At 53.7% G+C, this 16,107-nt stretch overlaps 3 protein-coding genes across 3 annotated transcripts in view; 1 reads left to right on the top strand and 2 right to left on the bottom strand.

Annotated features, from left to right (window-relative positions):
* The window catches only part of LOC307178192 (uncharacterized protein), a 212,164-nt gene that overhangs the window by 85,203 nt on the left and 110,854 nt on the right, over window positions 1-16,107 (top strand).
* LOC307178195 (uncharacterized protein SPEM2-like) lies at window positions 4,043-5,811 on the bottom strand (the record flags this gene model as incomplete). Its single annotated transcript, XM_079906043.1, is given in 4 exon segments — window positions 4,043-5,295; window positions 5,405-5,483; window positions 5,646-5,798; window positions 5,800-5,811. Coding segments are annotated over 4 exon segments (1,497 nt in total).
* On the bottom strand, window positions 5,793-14,800 carry LOC307178196 (acetylcholine receptor subunit beta-like; the record flags this gene model as incomplete). Its single annotated transcript, XM_079906044.1, is given in 13 exon segments — window positions 5,793-7,231; window positions 7,536-7,683; window positions 8,038-8,218; window positions 8,712-8,723; window positions 8,726-8,836; window positions 8,839-8,934; window positions 11,831-12,040; window positions 12,515-12,662; window positions 13,028-13,136; window positions 13,241-13,350; window positions 13,891-13,935; window positions 14,521-14,660; window positions 14,746-14,800. Coding segments are annotated over 13 exon segments (1,506 nt in total). The 3' UTR covers window positions 5,793-7,090.

Raw genomic sequence — 16,107 nt, 5'->3', positions numbered from 1 at the left:
GTAATTGACAATGCAGCTCTAGGGCCTTGGCGATAACGGATTCAGCTAGAAAGCGATGGAGGGAAAGCAGGGATAGTTTAGGTCCTCATCAAGCCCTGTGGGATGGGGCTGGGGTGGATGTCCTCAATAACCACAGATCACTTCTCTTGTCTCTTTATTCCTCGTGCATATCTGTCCCTCTTTTTCTAAGTTGCTCATCACACACTGATATCCCCACTCCTTGATGGTCTCTGGTGAGTTGTTGGATGTCTCTCGGTGAAGGCGCCTGGGAGACAGAGCTTCGCACTTGTCCCTGCCTGTTCTGAACTGTCTCTGGTGGCGTCAAAGACCACGTGCCCGAGCCGGGTGCCTGACCCAGGACAGTAGGGCTTCCAGCTGGTTTTGGGAGGCGTAGACATCTGGCGATAGTTCTGGCAGGCTGGAGGAACTGTATCCATTGGGTGGTACACCCAGTCTTGGCTGCCTGCTCGCCGGGTGGATGATTGCAGCTCAATCAGTACAGGTACCTCTGAGAAGGCTTGCAGGTCATTGTAGGCCACCTGAGCCTTGGGAGAGCGGCAGTTCTGACTGGGTGGGACAGAAGTCCATGGTATGTGCTGCCCTGCATCCTCCTTTCGAGGAACTGCCTCAGATATAAATGACTGTCGGGTCTGATGTGGGCCCAAAACTTGGACAGAGTCAGTTCCTAGAGGGTTCTTATGGAGGCCAGGGTTTGGGATAAGGCATGAGTTGTTATGGAGACCTGATCTCTTGGATGAGCCAGAGTATTGAGTAAGGGCTGGACTCTTCTGGGGTCAGGATCTCGATGAATTCCACAGTACTTGTGTAAGCTAGGGTCATGGGTATGTTCTGAGCCCCTGTCAATTCCAGCATCTTGGGTAAAGCCTGGAAGCTTGTGGAGGCCTTGGTCTTGAGCAAGGCCTGGGTTCTTGGGGAGGTCTGGGTTTGTGGTTAGGCCTGGGTTTCAGGAAACTCTGCAGACTTTGGAAGGGCCTGGGGTCCTTTGGAGGACAGAGGCTTGGTTGAGGCCTTGACTCTCAGGAAGTTCACGGGGTTGGGCCTGGCTTGGGGTTTGGGAAGTAGTGGATAACTGGAGAGGGATGGGGCCCTGGGAAGAGAGGACAGACTGAGAAGACTTGGAGGTTGGGGGAAAGGTGGGGGTTTGTATTAAGGTGGAGGGCTTCTGGTGGTTGCTGTGTTGATGAAGGACCCAGGATCTGGGAGAAACAAGCGGTAGATAAAGAGTGTATGGTGGAGGCATGGTGCATGGTGAGCTCTGGGCACTGTTTGGAGAATGGAAGCAAGGTTGAGAAGGTACAGCATCCTTGGAGTACAGGAATTTGAGGTAGACTGGAGTCTGGGGGTCCGTGTTTCTCTTCTGAGACCTGCAAGGAAGGAAGCTGCAGTAAGGGAAGGTCTTGGACTGTACAAATTTGTCTTTGGAATCATTTGAGATCTTCCATTCCATATTCCCCAACTCCAGGTAACCCAGAATGGATCCTGTGGAGGGCTTAGCACTGTCCCCACTACATTGCTTGAGTGTTTGTTCAGCTGTACCAGAGCTCACCAGACCATGCCCCTCTTGGGGCCTGGAGAGGGTACCAAAATCCTTTCTGGAATACCCAGAGTTCTGAGGGGCACACACATGGAATAAGTTCTGCTTTACCCTACGGGCATCATAGACCACACGGCCGGAGGAGAGGCCTTGGCTGAAGGCAGACAAGGTAGAGGGAATAGAATCTAGGATGGGGATAGGGGTGGTGGAAGGGACTGGAGTGTTCGTCAGGGCCATGCCCAGCGCTGAGACAGAGGTTGTGTCAGAAGTTGGGACAGGGGCTGGTGTAGGGGCTAGGGCAGGAGTAGTAGCAGGGGCCGAATTTGGGGGAGGGACTGGGGCAGAATTTGGGGGAGGGACCAGAGTGTATGCATGGGTATAGGTCAGATGAGCATGGGTCAGGGTGCAGAGAGAAGTGTGGCCCAGGGACTGGGCTGAGGCATGTGAGGGGGCCTGGGCTTGGGCCTGGGTTGTGGTATGGGGCTGTGGTATGCTCAGGGCCATGGAGCTGGGCAGGGCTGTGCTCAGGGGTGAGGGTTGTGGAGGGGGCCTGGGCCTGGTGGGTGGTGTGCTCAGGGAGGTGGAATGTGGAGCAAGTCTCGGCCTGAGGTGGGGCGTGCTCAGTGGGATGGGTGGAGGAGAAGGTCTGGGCTTTGGCAGGAGTGTTCCCAGTGGGGTGCACTAGGGAGAAGGCCTGGGCCCAGGCGGAAGTGTGCTCATGGGCGTGGCCTCGGGAGCAGGTCTCAGACTGGGGGGTGGGTGTGCTCAGTGGGGTGGGCTGAGGAGAAGGTCTGGGCCTTGGCAGGAGCATGCGCAGGGGGCTGAACTGGGGGGCGGGTCTGGGCCCAGGCTGGGGACTGGGCTGGGTCAGAGTCTGGGGTCTTAGTCTTGCTCTCTTGGGGCAGGTGGAGTGGAACCACGTCCACCTTGCTCATCCTGCGGAGCTTGGAAGATGTCTCTTACCTGGAGTAAAAGTTGGCTTGGGACTTTAAGACTGTGACCGGAGGGGCCTCCCCAGCTCTCACTACCCGCTCCTTCCACAGTCCCCGTGGAACCTCCGTGGAAGCCCCAGCCCGTCCACACTGAGGCGGCATCCAGCAGTACTTAGAAGCCTTCTCATCTTTTCTGTCTCGTATCCAGGAGTCAGGGTGGTTTGGGTGCCCGAGCAGGAAGCTTGGGCCATGGCGGAAGCAGGGAGAAACTCTTGAGCACAGGTTCTTGGGATCCATGGAGCAGCGCATGCGCGTGTGACGGCTGCCTACACAGCTTGCTTGCTTGTCTGTGGGGAAAGGCGAGATGGGTCAGGGCCTGGGTTCCTGAGGGGCTGAGAATCAAGGCAGGGATAGAAGAAAGGGGACAGGCCCACATCCCCTGAACCCACGCCAGCGCCCACTCACCTTTGGTGAAAAAACGTCTGAAAAGTGCCCGCAAGAATCTCTTCAGATGCCTCCAGAGCTGAGGGAAGAAGGGGAGGGGGGAGGCCGGGAGCAGGGTGAGCCCTGAAATCCAACCCTTGTCCGGCCACACCCCAGCAGCCCTCCCACCTCAGCCCCTTCAAGACCCCAGGACTCCCCCAACCCCGCTGCACATTTCCTGCCCTGACCATAACCACCATGTTGATCCCCACGTTGACGAAGATCAAGCTGACCAGGAGCAGGATTATTGCGTCTCCTTGCTCCTGGCATTTCCTGGGGATGGGGCCAGGGAACGGCTCAGCTCCACAGTAGGTTCGCTCACCCATGGCCATTGGTCCCAGGACTGCCTGGGCCCCCTGCCCTCCACTTTTAACTGGGTGTCAGACTGGGTCATAATGGGGCAGGTGGTGACATCACAGTGAGGGAGGGGGACGAAAAGGAGGGCCCAGGGTGGCATTGCCTGGTAACCAGGGTCAGGTAAGCTGAGCCTGGACAGTCAAACAGGGCCCGTAGGCCGGCACACCTCCCGAGCGGTCATTCATTCGCTCACCGCCCGCTCACTCACTTGTTCGAATGACACATTCCATCTCTTGGCCCCTCCTGAGACTAGGAAGACCTCGGCCTCAGAGGCCTCCTGAAGGCCTGGCTGGAGTCCAGAGCCTCAGCCTTTTTCATGCCCTTCACTGGGCCTGGAGCTGGACCTGCCCAGATGTGGAACCTCCCAGTTTGGAAGCAGCTTCTTGTATGAGGCTCTTTGGGGACGGGGACAGCTGAGACACAGAGGAGGTGCCCAGAGACCAGGGGTTTGGAGTCTGCAGCTGCAGATGTACTTAGTGCATGGTATAGGACCAGGAGGGGCCTGCTGTCAGGACTGTGGCCACTAAACCAAGGGGACCCTCAGGCCAAGAAGGGGACACTGGCTTCTTATTGCAGGAAGCCAAGGGCAGGGACCCAGGCTGGCAGAAGAAGTGGTGCTTCCAAGCCACAGACCACCAATGTTTCCTGGACTCTAGCACTCTTTATTCCTCTCTCCATGCCCTGACGGCCCCACCCCGGCCCCATTTGCTGCTGGTCAGTTCATTTTCCCAGTCTGTCTCCCATGCAGAGAGGGCCTTGAGGCCGATTTGGAAGGTAGCAGCGAGTTGGCCCGCGTTTGGCTCTCTTGCACTTGCCACTTCAGCTCCAGGCTGTCATACATCTGGTAGTTGGCATTGCCCCCCGGGTTCCAGCTGAGTGGCATGAAGGTGGGTGGGGGTGGAGGGTGCTCGGTAGCCTGGACTTCGGGCAGGGGCTGGGAGGGGCGGAGGAGCAGCGCTGAGCTGGGAGCCGGGGCCCGCTGGTACGAGGCCTCGGCCAGCACCGTGAGGGAGGCGGAGGCGGCCAGAGGGCGCCGCACGGGCAGCATATCAGCCCATTCGGCCGCCCGGCGCCGCACCTTGTGGGGATCCCGGGAGTAGTTCAAGTGTCCCGTGGAGAGGTGTGGCCTGCGGTTGGGCTGGCTGTGAGCACAGCTGGGGAGGCTCCGTCCACTGGCCGGTGGAGAGTTGCGCTGCCAGGCTTCGGGCCGGCAGCCCCGAGGCACCAGAGCGGATGGAGGCCCAGAGCCCTCCAGACCACGCCGCTGCTGATCCCAGGAGTCATACGGTAGCTGGCCCCTTGAGGGGTAAGTGCTGTGCCCCCCAGGGACCCACGAGGGGTTAGGGGGCAATCGTCGGGGAGGTGGTGGAGACGAGGTCCACCGGTCAGCCTCCACGTTGCCCCAGATGCGGGTTGGTGAGCAGGGGAACCCAAAGGACTGCAGCCTTAGCTCGGACTTGGCCTCCACACGCTTGGCCATGCAGCGCAGCTCGGGCGACAGGTAGAGACAGGGTGGTGGCAGGCTGGCCAGGATCCCACCCTGGCGGCCCCAGAGGCCCACGTTGGAGGGCAGGCCCATCTGCTGGTAGAGCCCTCCCCAGCACCCCCACGGGTACTTGGGTTGTGGGAAGGAAAGATCCTCCTCCTCCTCCAGGTAGGAGTCCGGGTCCTCGCAATCAAAGGAGGGCATCGGCCGCAGCTGTGACATCCCGTGGCTGCGATGCAGCCTACGGAAGCCTGAGCGGCTGTAGGGGAATTGTCTGCGGTTCTTCGGCCTCCGCTGGTGGCTGCCGGGGCGGCGGCTGCAGCTGCGTCTATGGTTGCAGAGATGATGGTAGGAGGACAGGGAGTAGCAAGCGGGCCGGGCCATCTTCATTTCCACAGGGTCCAGGGTGCAGTGGATGTGGGCTTCATGGGCCTTGGCAGGAGGATGTTTGGCGGACCTTTCACAAGCCTGTGAGATTTCATCTGGGGGAAGCGAGAGTCCGTGAGGGCAGGGCAACTGTCAGAAGAGTTCAGGGTTGGGAATCTGGGGGCCTGGGTTTCTAGGGCCCAGGGAGTGGCGGGGGGGTGCCACTTACCTGTCTTCCGTACTTAGTTTTCTGGTTAATCCAATAGATGGTCTTGTTTAAGGCATTCTGGAGCCCATGCCATACCTGGGGTTGGTGGGGTGGGGTGGGTGAAAATGAAGGCCAGGCTCTGTACCCTCACCCCCCCCTCCCAGCCAAGACCATTCCTGCAGATGGAGGTGCAGGCTGCAGCTGGTTCCCACCCTCAGCCCTCTTCACCCCTACTGGTGGTCCCCAACCATCTCTGACCATAGTTGCCATGCTGATCCCAATGCTGACAAGAACGACAAGGCCCAACAGCAGGAGTAGGAAGTCCTCCACATTCTGGGTTCTTTCTTGGTATTGATGGCAGCACCCCAGGTTGTCATACCAGAGCCGGTTTTCCATGGTGGGGGGGGGGGGGTCCTAGAGCCATCTGGGCCACGGGCCGCCCCCCCACCACCACCGGCCCTGACCCACAGTGCACTCATGCCAGGACCTGCGGACACCCACCAACAGGTGAGGGAGCATGGTCATAATGAGACACGTTGCAGGGAGTCACAATGCCGAGGTGGCCAATCTTTCATCCACTCAGCTGGCCCTTTATGTGGCCATCTCTGCCCTCGGCTCCCACTACATGGAGCCTAGTCCCCAGAGTTCAGTCTGTCCTTCTGTCTCCATGGGGCCTTGCTTAACTTGATTTGCAAGCATGGTTGCTACAGATGAGAGACCGTCTTCATAGGGACTGAATCATGCATAAAGGATTTCCTCCATTTCATTGTTCGAGACATTATGGCAGCTTATGTAGCCTGTTGGGATTCTTCGAACTAGCCTGTAGTTCTTAAAAAGTTTCAAGAGAAGCCAGAAATCCAAATTTCTCTGTGAAATATCCACATTTCAAAAGTAGCAAACCAATTCAAATTTTAAATTCTGCTGGCCAACAACATGGGCCAAACAAAACACACCAGTTTGTAACCTCTGATGTATACTGTATAATGCTTCTGTTCTCATCTTCTCATATGATCCTCAGACTAGGGAGCAGATACTATTATTAGCTTCATTTTACAGATGGGGAAACTGAGGCACAGGGCAGTTTAGTAGCTTGTCCAAAGTTTGAGCACCAAAGCTGGAACTTGAGGTTTTTACAGTGTGCTTTTTTATCCTCATCACAAATGCATCCTTTCAGAAATAACCTTTTTTTTATCCTAAAGATATTACAAAATACAATAAACTACAGGAAGGTAAAAACAAAGAAAAAACGACCACTGGTCCCAACATGCAAACATAAACACTGTTACTTAGTGTATTTCCTTACAGAAAAAAAATTTCCCTGTTCATTCAACCAGAGGTACCAGCTGTATAGGTTAGGATCTGTGCTAGATGCTGGGGATATTACAGTGAACAGACATAATTCCTGCCCTCGGAAGGCTTACAATCTAGTTCTTGTTCTTTGTTCCATTCATTGCCAACCTAGATGTGAATATCCAATGGAGCTTCTTCAAGAAGCCAAAGAGTAAATAAGCGGATAGTGCATTTCAGGTGGGCCCAAGGCCCCCATCTGCCCAGTCCCACTTGGGCTTCCTCCCTAGAAACGAAATGATGAGAGGATTGGACTCCTAGTGAAGGAGTTAAGATGCAGAAAGGGATAGGACTTGAGAGTCCTACCAAACTCTCAATTCAACTGGCCGAGGACCTCGGTCTCGGCCCTCTCCTCCTCAAGCAAAGGGGTCGGGAGGGGCCAAGTGGTACGTGGCGTCCTGAAAGATGACGAGGGTCCCGACGCTCGTGAAGATGATGAAGGTCCACAGGAAGAGGCAGTCCACCACCATGACCACAAACTGCCAGTCCTCCTTCAGCTGGGGGTAGGAAGAGGAAACTGTTCCTGAGCTCCAGACCCCCAGGGAAGGCGGCCCCAAGGCCCTGTACCGCACCCAGGTGCTCTTACCACGGCTTTGAGACAAGGGCGGGCCCGCAGAATAGCAGAGAGCGAAACTGCGGGCGACCGAGGTGAGTAAAGAACAAGTCGGAAACCAGGAGGCGGGACCAAGTGAGGCAAACTTCCAATCAGAAATAAAATCGAGTGATGGGGGCGGAGCCTAAGTTTGTGGGTGGAGCCAAGGCCACCCAGGCCTTGCCTTGGCCCACCCTCTTTGGATTCACCGCGTCGTGGTCCTCCTGTTCCTGCAGCTGTTGAGCGATGTAGCTGATTGAGGAAACGACCTCCCGTAGCTCGGGAGGCAGGCCCACAGCCCGGTGTGGACCATCGGTAAATCGCCGCAGGGCCGGGGCAGACAGTTCAGGCTGGAACCTGGAAGAGGCGAGTCTGTTTGGCCACGACCGGGGCACAAAGACGGCCTGCGCGGCTGCTCTAGGCCCCGCCCCAACTCCCTCCTCCAACGCCCATCCAGGTTTCAAAACGCGAGAGAGCACTTCAGGTTCTCTCCGACAGCGGCGACCTCTCTAGCCTTCCGCAATTCCTCCTATTCCCTTACGCTTTACTTCCCACCTCCCCGCAAAGTGGGCAACAGAAGGGATACTACAAGTCCCATGATGCTCAACCACGACAACCTCCGGGAGCTTAGGACGCCTGCCTCCGCACAGTCTCCTGGGAACTGTAGTTCTCCCTCTCCCTTCTACATGGGCGATGGGGAGTAGATACTACCTGTTGGGTTTGGGGAAGAGAAAATCATTTGGTGGCTTGCGGATGAAATATTCATCTGTTCCCCGACCCCAGCCACTTCCTGGAGAATCCCTGAGAGGTATAGGAGGTGGCTCCGGTTTCTGGTCTCTCTCAGGTTTGGGTCTCTTCAGACCCAGATACGGAGGGAGTTTGTGGATAAGATCTGCTGAGTAGAAGAAGAGGCGTATTGGAGGGGGCTCTTATGCTCTCAGACCAGAAGGGAAGCCGCCAACCACCCCCACGGCATGTGCCCATTCCTGTGCATGCGTGCATGCGTCCCACAGATGAAATGCAACTACACAGCCCAAGAGTTCTTAAGTGGGTTAGGAGGCATCCTGACTGGAAAGAAAAGTTATGAGGGCTTCCACCCTGATAGTACCTAACCCTTAGAATGCTTCCTTGGGACCCACGATGGGCAGTATTGATGAAGATAGTCTGGGATCTACGCAGCGTCAATGATGGAACGATAAAATTAATTGGGCAACATTTCAACACCCAAAGACCTTGGCACTTTGACACTCTACCAGGAGTTGTAGTTCTCCCTCAGGTCTGTGAAAGGGAAGGTTGAAGTTGGTGGGAGGGAGGAGCGATACCTGGACAAAAAGCCAAATACTAGGATTGAGAGTTAACACAGGTTGGAGAGGAGATCTTCTTACCTGACGGACCTAAAGGGGCATTTGGTGGGTGTGGGGTGAGCGATGGTGCAGGTTGAGGTCTACGACGCTAAGGATGACTGACAAGGTGACGAGGACCATGGTAAACATGAGGTATTTGATAATCATGGGACAGACGGGGAGGTCTCAGGCACTTTGTCTGCCGGCAGCAGCAGGAACACAGGAAGGGTCAGCAGGGCAAAGGTCGAGAGCCCCATCTTCTCTCCTTGGGGGACAGAGCGGAAGGCGGAAGGATTAGGCTTTGCCAGAAAGCAATCTCCCCGGCATAATCAGTGACCGTGTTTCCAGCCCACTCAAGGACAGGCTTTTGAAAGGGTCAACTGCATGTAACTAACTCCTACATTTATACCTCCAACCTGGACTGATTCCCCTAAATTCCACACTTGTATCCACCTGCCTACTTAACCTCTCAATTTGGGTGTCCACTAGACATCTCGAACTTCACATGTCCAAAACTTAATTCCCTCACCACCGACTCCCGCCATAGTCTTCCTCAGTTCACAAATGACAACTCGATCTTTCCTGTGGCTCAGGCCAAATCCCTTTGAGTCATTCTCAGCTCTCCTCTCTCTCATCCCTTTTCCAATCCATACCAAACCCTGTTGGCTCTACCTTCAAAATATATCCTGAAACTGATGACTTATCACATCTACCACTACCATCCTGGCACAAGCCACCATTACCTCAGATCTGAGTTATTATAAAGGCCTCCTCTTTGCTTCATCCTTTGCCCCCCTGCTGACTGTTCTCAAGAGAGCAGCCAGATTGACCCCGTTAAAATGTAAACCAGATCATACCACTCCAGTGGCTTCCCATCGCCTTTAGCATAAAAGTCCATACTGAAGTCTACAAGGCCTTCCCATTAGTTCTCTGACTACATCTCATACTGTTTTCTCTCTTGCTTACTTCATTCAGTTATTACTTCATTGGCTATTTCTTGAATATGCAAGGCACACGCCCACCTCAGAGCTTTTTGCACTCACTGTTAACTCCTCCTGCTAATTTCTTCCCCCAGATATCTACCAGGGTCATTCTCTCACTTCCTTCAAGTCTTTGTTCAACTATTGATCAAACATTCCCTTTTTAGTGAGGCATTCACTGACCATCCTATTTTTAAATTGCAACCCCTGTGATGAACCATAGCGGAAAAGAATATGAAAAAAAAATATATATATCTATAAATGAGTCACTTTGCTGTACAGCAGAAATGAAACACAACATTGTAAATCAACTATATTTCAATAAAATTGTTTAAATAAATAAATAAATTGCAACGCATACCCCCATTCGCATCCTCCCCAAACCCTTTTCCCATTTTTCCTTCTTAGGAATTGACCTCTCCTAATATACTATCTAGGAATTCCCTGGTGGCACAGTGGTTAGGAATCCACCTGCCAATGCAGGGGACGCGGGTTCGAGCCCTGGTCAGGGAAGATCCCACATACCGCGGAGCAACTGAGCCCGTGCGCCACAACTACTGCGCCTGTGCTCTAGAGCCCGCCAGCCACAACTACTGAGCCCACGTGCCACAACTACTGAAGCCCGTGCGCCTAGATTCTGTGTTCCACAACAAGAGGACCCACCGCAGTGAGTAACCCGTGCACTGCAACGAAAGTAGCCCCTGTTCACCACAACTAGAGAAAGCTCCCGTGCAGCAACGAAGACCCAACGCAGCCTAAATTAATTAATTAAAAAAATAATAATACACTATTCAATGGGTTTATTATGTTTGCTGACTGTCTCCCCACTAGAATATAAACTCCATGAGAGCAGGGATTTTTGTCTGTTTTATTCACTGATGTATTCCCAGCGCCTTGCACATTACAGATGTTCAACAAATATTGTTAAATGAGTGAGTGGACCAACCCCTGTAGCAGGAACTATATAGCAAATCGAAGGATCTAAAAATGAAACCAAGTATATAAGAATATGCCAGGTGACTGGTTATTACTGTGGCATACAACAGGTGCTGAAAACTTCATGGAAGCTATTGAAATAAGTAACTATTATGGTCTGTTCTACTTTAGTCCTGTAATATTGGGTTCCAAGATTTGCCTTGCTCCAGGAAGAAGGAGAAGTTACATGTGGAAGTGTGTTCTAGAGATGCATCACTCTCCTTCCCTAGACTGAGAGAGGGCTTGATTACAGAGAGAAGGAAAGCGTGTGTTTTTTGTTTGTTTTGTTTTGTTTTTCAGGCCACAGCAGTGAAAGCCCAGAATCCTAACCACTAGGCTACCAGAGAACTCCCAGTAAAGCATCTTTGAATATGAGAGTTTAGGATATCAGTCTCTGGATCAGACTAGTACTAAGCAGGGTTGGAACAGCAATACTGCCTCTCTCTGTGTAATGTCAGGTGAATGACTTAAACTCACTTAGCCTCTGTGAAACGGGCAGACAATTCAGTACTTACCTCACAGAGTTGTGAAGATTAGAACTGAGTTAATATATGTAACACATTATTTGTATTATCTTATAGCAAGTGCTCCAAATTAGAAAAGACTATACCTACACGTACACAAAGCTTACAGAGTACCAGGCATAGTTCTATTAACTCAGTTAATCCTCAAAATAGTCCTATGTGGGAGGGACAAAGACTGTCCTATTTCCAGATCAGGACACTAAGAGATTAAGGAATTTGCCCAAGGTTACTCTGTTAGCATATTGTGCTGTCTCCCAGAGAAATGTTGGCTATTATTTCCAAGGGACATAGGAGGTTAAGGGACTAGTAGGCGGCATTTGACAAGTGGGGGAGGGAGGATGCCAGGAGTGGGGAAAGGGAAAGGAAGCGTTAGCTGAGCCTGGGAGTTTGTTGGTCAGAGGAGTGGCAGTTCCAAGGATGAGATCCTAGGATTCTGAAGGGAAGAGTTCAGAAGTTACTGGGTGCAGAGAAGTGAGCAGCGGAGGGGAGGTAGAGCTTGAGGTTGGAGGGGAAATCTGGATGCAGAGGCAAAGGCTCTTCCTGAAAGGAAAACCTGGGTGAGATTGCTGAAGCACAGTTCATGAAGGCTTGAGTTGGCAGGAAAACCTTCCCTGTATTATGGGTGAAGAGCAAGAACCTGAGCTATTGGTAAGAAGGAGTGCTGGGCCCCTTCCCCTCTTACCTGCATCTGGTGGCAGGTAGAAGACGAAGATGGCCAGAAGAGTGATGAGGATGCATGGGGCAATGACGGTGACCAGGTAAAAGAGAGGCTTCCGGCAAATGATGAGGTACAAGGTGACTTCTTCACGCCGCCTTTCCCCCCCTCCCCTATGATCCACTGGAGGCTGGATTAGCCGAGAAGGCTTGTGAATAATCTCCCATTGACCATTCTCTTGGGGAGAGTGGGGGGAGAAGAGAAGGTGACACAGATGTGGAACCTGTCTTTGTTGGTGCCAGATATGGCTTTCTTTTCTTTTCTTTTCTTTTTTTCTTTTTTTTTTTGCCTCACTGCGCCACCGCTCTGCTTGTGGGATCTTAGTTCCCCAACGCGGGATTGAACCTGGGCCCTCAGCAGTGAAAGTTTGGAGTCCTAACCACTGGACCGCCAGGGAATTCCCAGATATGTCTTTCTCTGCCACATCCTAGAGCAGTGGGCACTGATGTAATAAGGGGCTAGCTATGGTCCCTGGGCTGGACAGCCCATCTCTAATAAATTTGAGCAAGTCTCAACTTCCATAACCACAAAATATAGACAGTTATACCTATCTTGCTGAACCCACAGTGACTCACTGAGGGAATATATTTATCAGCCTGTCAGAAACTGGAAATCGTAAAGCCCATGGACATGGGAGCCAAGCCCACTCACCAATAAAGGTGCCTTCATGAATGTGCACTTCCTGCCGCTCCTGCCCATCGGGACCCAAGCCGGTCTGCAGACTGACTTCTGAGCTGTCATAGCTATAGGAACTGAACACCATGGTGCAGTTCTGCCAGTCAAAGGGGAAGTAGGTGACCTGGATGGAGTGGAGAGTCACTAGAGCTGCCAGAGAGCTGGTCAGGGCTGGGGGAGCTGGGGAGGTCACAGGGCAGACAGGGGTCAGAGGATATGGGGCACTAGGGAGATAGGGACCACCAGGGGAAGATCACAGAGAAGTGGAGTCACAGAGGAATAAGAAGGTTATGCGGGGAGGTCATGGACAATGGAGGGCGGCGGTCACTGAGGAAGACTGGAAGTCAATGAAAGTGGACAGAGAAGATGAAACTCAATGGAAAATCAGAAGGGTAAGAGAGTCGTGAGGGTCATGGGGATTATGGAGGAGGGATATCTGAGTGAGGGTTTCTAGGAGCGCCTTGAGCTTCCCAGGTGGGGCCCGGACACCTGGATGCTGCAGCTGCTGCGATAGATGCCCGGGGGCTGCCAGCGCACGGAGCCGTCGGAGGACACCATGACTCTGATGTCCAGAGCAACATCAAAATTTCCGTCGTTGCTGCCGGGAAAGAATCTTCTCATCTGGGTTCAGGTCCCTCCCTCCGGAGGCCGCGCCCCTCCAGAGGCCCTGCCCCACCTCCCAGACTCTGGGAACATCCTTACTTGTTTAGGAGCACCACGTCTGGTAGCCACACGGATTCGGCAGTGATGCGGAGTGAATCGATGCCCTCTTGCTCCTCAGGGTCCCAGCTCAGCCTGTAGTCAGTCCACTCCTAGGGAAGCAGAGGCTGAGGGGCCGTCTCCGGCTGGAGGTTGGAAGGAGTCTTGGGATGTGCGAAGGAAGCCCGGGCAGGGAATGCAAGGGAGGAGAGCCGCGCAGGCATGGTCTGTGGTTCTGGAGGCCGGGGCCCTGTTTAAGACTCCACCTGCACTCTTTGGGACCCTATTAACTGATTTCCCCTTCTCTCTCATCGGGCCCCAATTTCTTCTTTCTGTAAAAAAGAGGGAGTTGCACGCTAGCCTCTAAAACAGTGGTTTTCAAACTGTAGTTAACGACCCTTTTCATAGGTCCGGAATCAAATGAGTGGCCCCAAACCAGTGTTAAAAATAATTTAGAATGAAAAATGCATGGAATGCAGCTCCCATAGTAAAGATAGGTATTGTTTCCTGAAGCTTCTGTTTCAGTTATAAATGTGTTTTCTGAGGTCGTGATGCAAAAAAGAAAAAAACAAATCTTACCAGGCGGAACATTCGAGGAAATTGTAAAGGCAGCGGCATGCCCGCCCTTTCCCACCGTGCGGGGCTCTCCGTACCAGGTCTAAGCAGACCTTTGTGCTCATCTCCTCATCCTTCTCGTACTAGAAGGGAAAAGTTTAAAGGGTAGATATGATGTCAGTGTAGAGAAATGAGGGGCTCGGTGGGTAAACTCTCCCTGGAAACTCCCCTCTTTTTCTGAGTCGCACCCTCTTGGGTTCAAAGCCCACCTCCTATAAACTGCGTTGGCTTAAGCTCCGCCTCTATCTCGTAAACTTCCTGCTGGCCGTACAGCCAGCCAGTTCATTTACCAGTCCCGGCCCCGGCCGGAGTGAATCTCTGCCCGCTGTTGTTTATTGACCCTGTCCGGCACCAAGGTCCGCCCCAGCCTATGACCCCGCCCCAAGGTCCGCTCTCCGGCCTGTCCATCGGCCCCAGCTCCACTTTGAGATCTGCCCACAGGCCCGTTCATCATCCTGCCCGGCCCCATCCTGGCCCGTCCAGCAGCCACGCCCACAGCTTGTCCATTGGTCCGATTTCGACCCACTCTCTACTAACGGCCCGTCAGTCACCCAGCCTGGCCTCGCCCCGGACCCCGCCCACAGTGGTCCCTGGGTCCCGCCCTGCCTAAAGCCACGCCCCACAGCCGGCTAGTGGGCCAGACCTCAACTCCCCGCGTGTGCCCTCACCAGGCTGATTAATTGCGCTAGGCTGAGACCAATGCTGACCCCGACGCAGTCTCCCACCTCCCACGACGGCCTCACCGAGCTATCATAGCCCGAGCAAAGTTTCTCGTGGAGTCGGCCCTCCGCCTCTGAGCCGCGGGCGCCTGGAGGAGGAGAGAACTGAGTGAAGCCGTGGTGCCCGGCCACGACCTCTGGCCCTGTTACTGCCCCTTTGACGCTCAGACTTACCCGGGGCGAACGGCGCCCCCAACGCCCCCAGCAGCAGCAGTGCCCCTGGGATCATAGCCCGCCCGCGTCGCTCAGTGAGTCCGCTTGGGTGAGCCGCCAGGACAGCCAGCGCAGGGGAAGTGACGAGGCGCCCAGGAATGTGCACCTGTTATTGGGGGGCAGCCGCCAGCCTACCCGCCCCGCCCCTGGGACTTGACCCCTCCCCGAGCGGCTGCCAAAGCCTGCTACCCACAGATGGCAGACAACACTTCAATTGTATAAATCGTCTTTAATTGAAAAAGCATGGAGTGGAGACTGGTCCCCTGGGAGCAGAGCCTTTTTGGGTACCTAACACCCAGCTGAGGTAAAGCAAGTTTTATTCAGTTAGAAGCTGGAGGGGTGTATGAGGTCTAGAGACCAAGAGGCCCTCACCGTCCTTGGCCTGACCTGTAGGGGGGAAGGGTGGGACTTATTGCTGAATTGGTGTCTCCTCATTTGAGGGGCGTCAAAACTATATCCCATTTGTCTTTTTTATTCTAGACCCACTACCCTAAAGACCTCAGCTTTAAAGGGGGCCTGGAAGGAATTCCTGCTAAGGTAGCTAAGTGTTCATGTCCCCCCAACCCAGGCACAGGTCCAGTCATGCCATGGTTCTGGCCACTTTCCCATCCTAGCTGCCCTTCTATGAGCCAGGGATTCCTTCCAAAACTCCTCTGCCCTTCCTCAGCCTCTGTTCCCTGGCAGGACCCCAGCTGAGTTGCAGGAGCTAGAAAATGCATGTAAAAAATAAGGTTAGCGTTCAATAGGAAGAATAAGATTTTTGGAAAAGTGTCTAGGGAAAACAAGAAGTTCTGGATGATCCATCCAGAACTTAGTTCTTTGTGAATCATAGCTGGGTCCTTTCCAGAGCTCCTGCTTAACAGGTATCACGAGAGAAGGTGGGAGCGTGGGTCTAGAACTCTTACTCTAGACCAATAACATGCCTATATAGGCTCTAGTTCCATCCTAGAGGGAAGGGCTGAGAGTCAGGGTCTATGTCCTAGAGCTGAGATTCAGAAGGAAATATGGCTCCGTATGTGTCTAGAACACCACGCTCTAGAACCGGGTGTCTCTGGGGGAAGAAAGTTAAACCTGTGGTGATCTGAGACTGGCCCAATTCAGGCCAAGACCAAAAGCTGGACAGGGCTCAAATCCAGCCTCTCTCTAGATGGAAACCAGGGGTCCATCTGGGTGAAGGACAGAAGCCTGATGGATCCAGAACAGAGCCTGGCAGCATGCCTGTGTTCCAGCACAGACCCTGGGTGCAGAAATGGCCCTGGCTGGGGTGCCTGGTGTTCCAGAACCTGTCTGGAACAAGGCAAAAGGTGGAGTAGCGAAAGAAGG

Source organism: Stenella coeruleoalba (assembly GCF_951394435.1).
Source record: "Stenella coeruleoalba genome assembly, chromosome: 19".
In the NCBI taxonomy this organism is placed as follows: Eukaryota; Metazoa; Chordata; class Mammalia; order Artiodactyla; family Delphinidae; genus Stenella; species Stenella coeruleoalba.
Note: the sequence above shows the minus strand (reverse complement) of the source record. Positions and strands in the feature narration are given on the sequence as shown.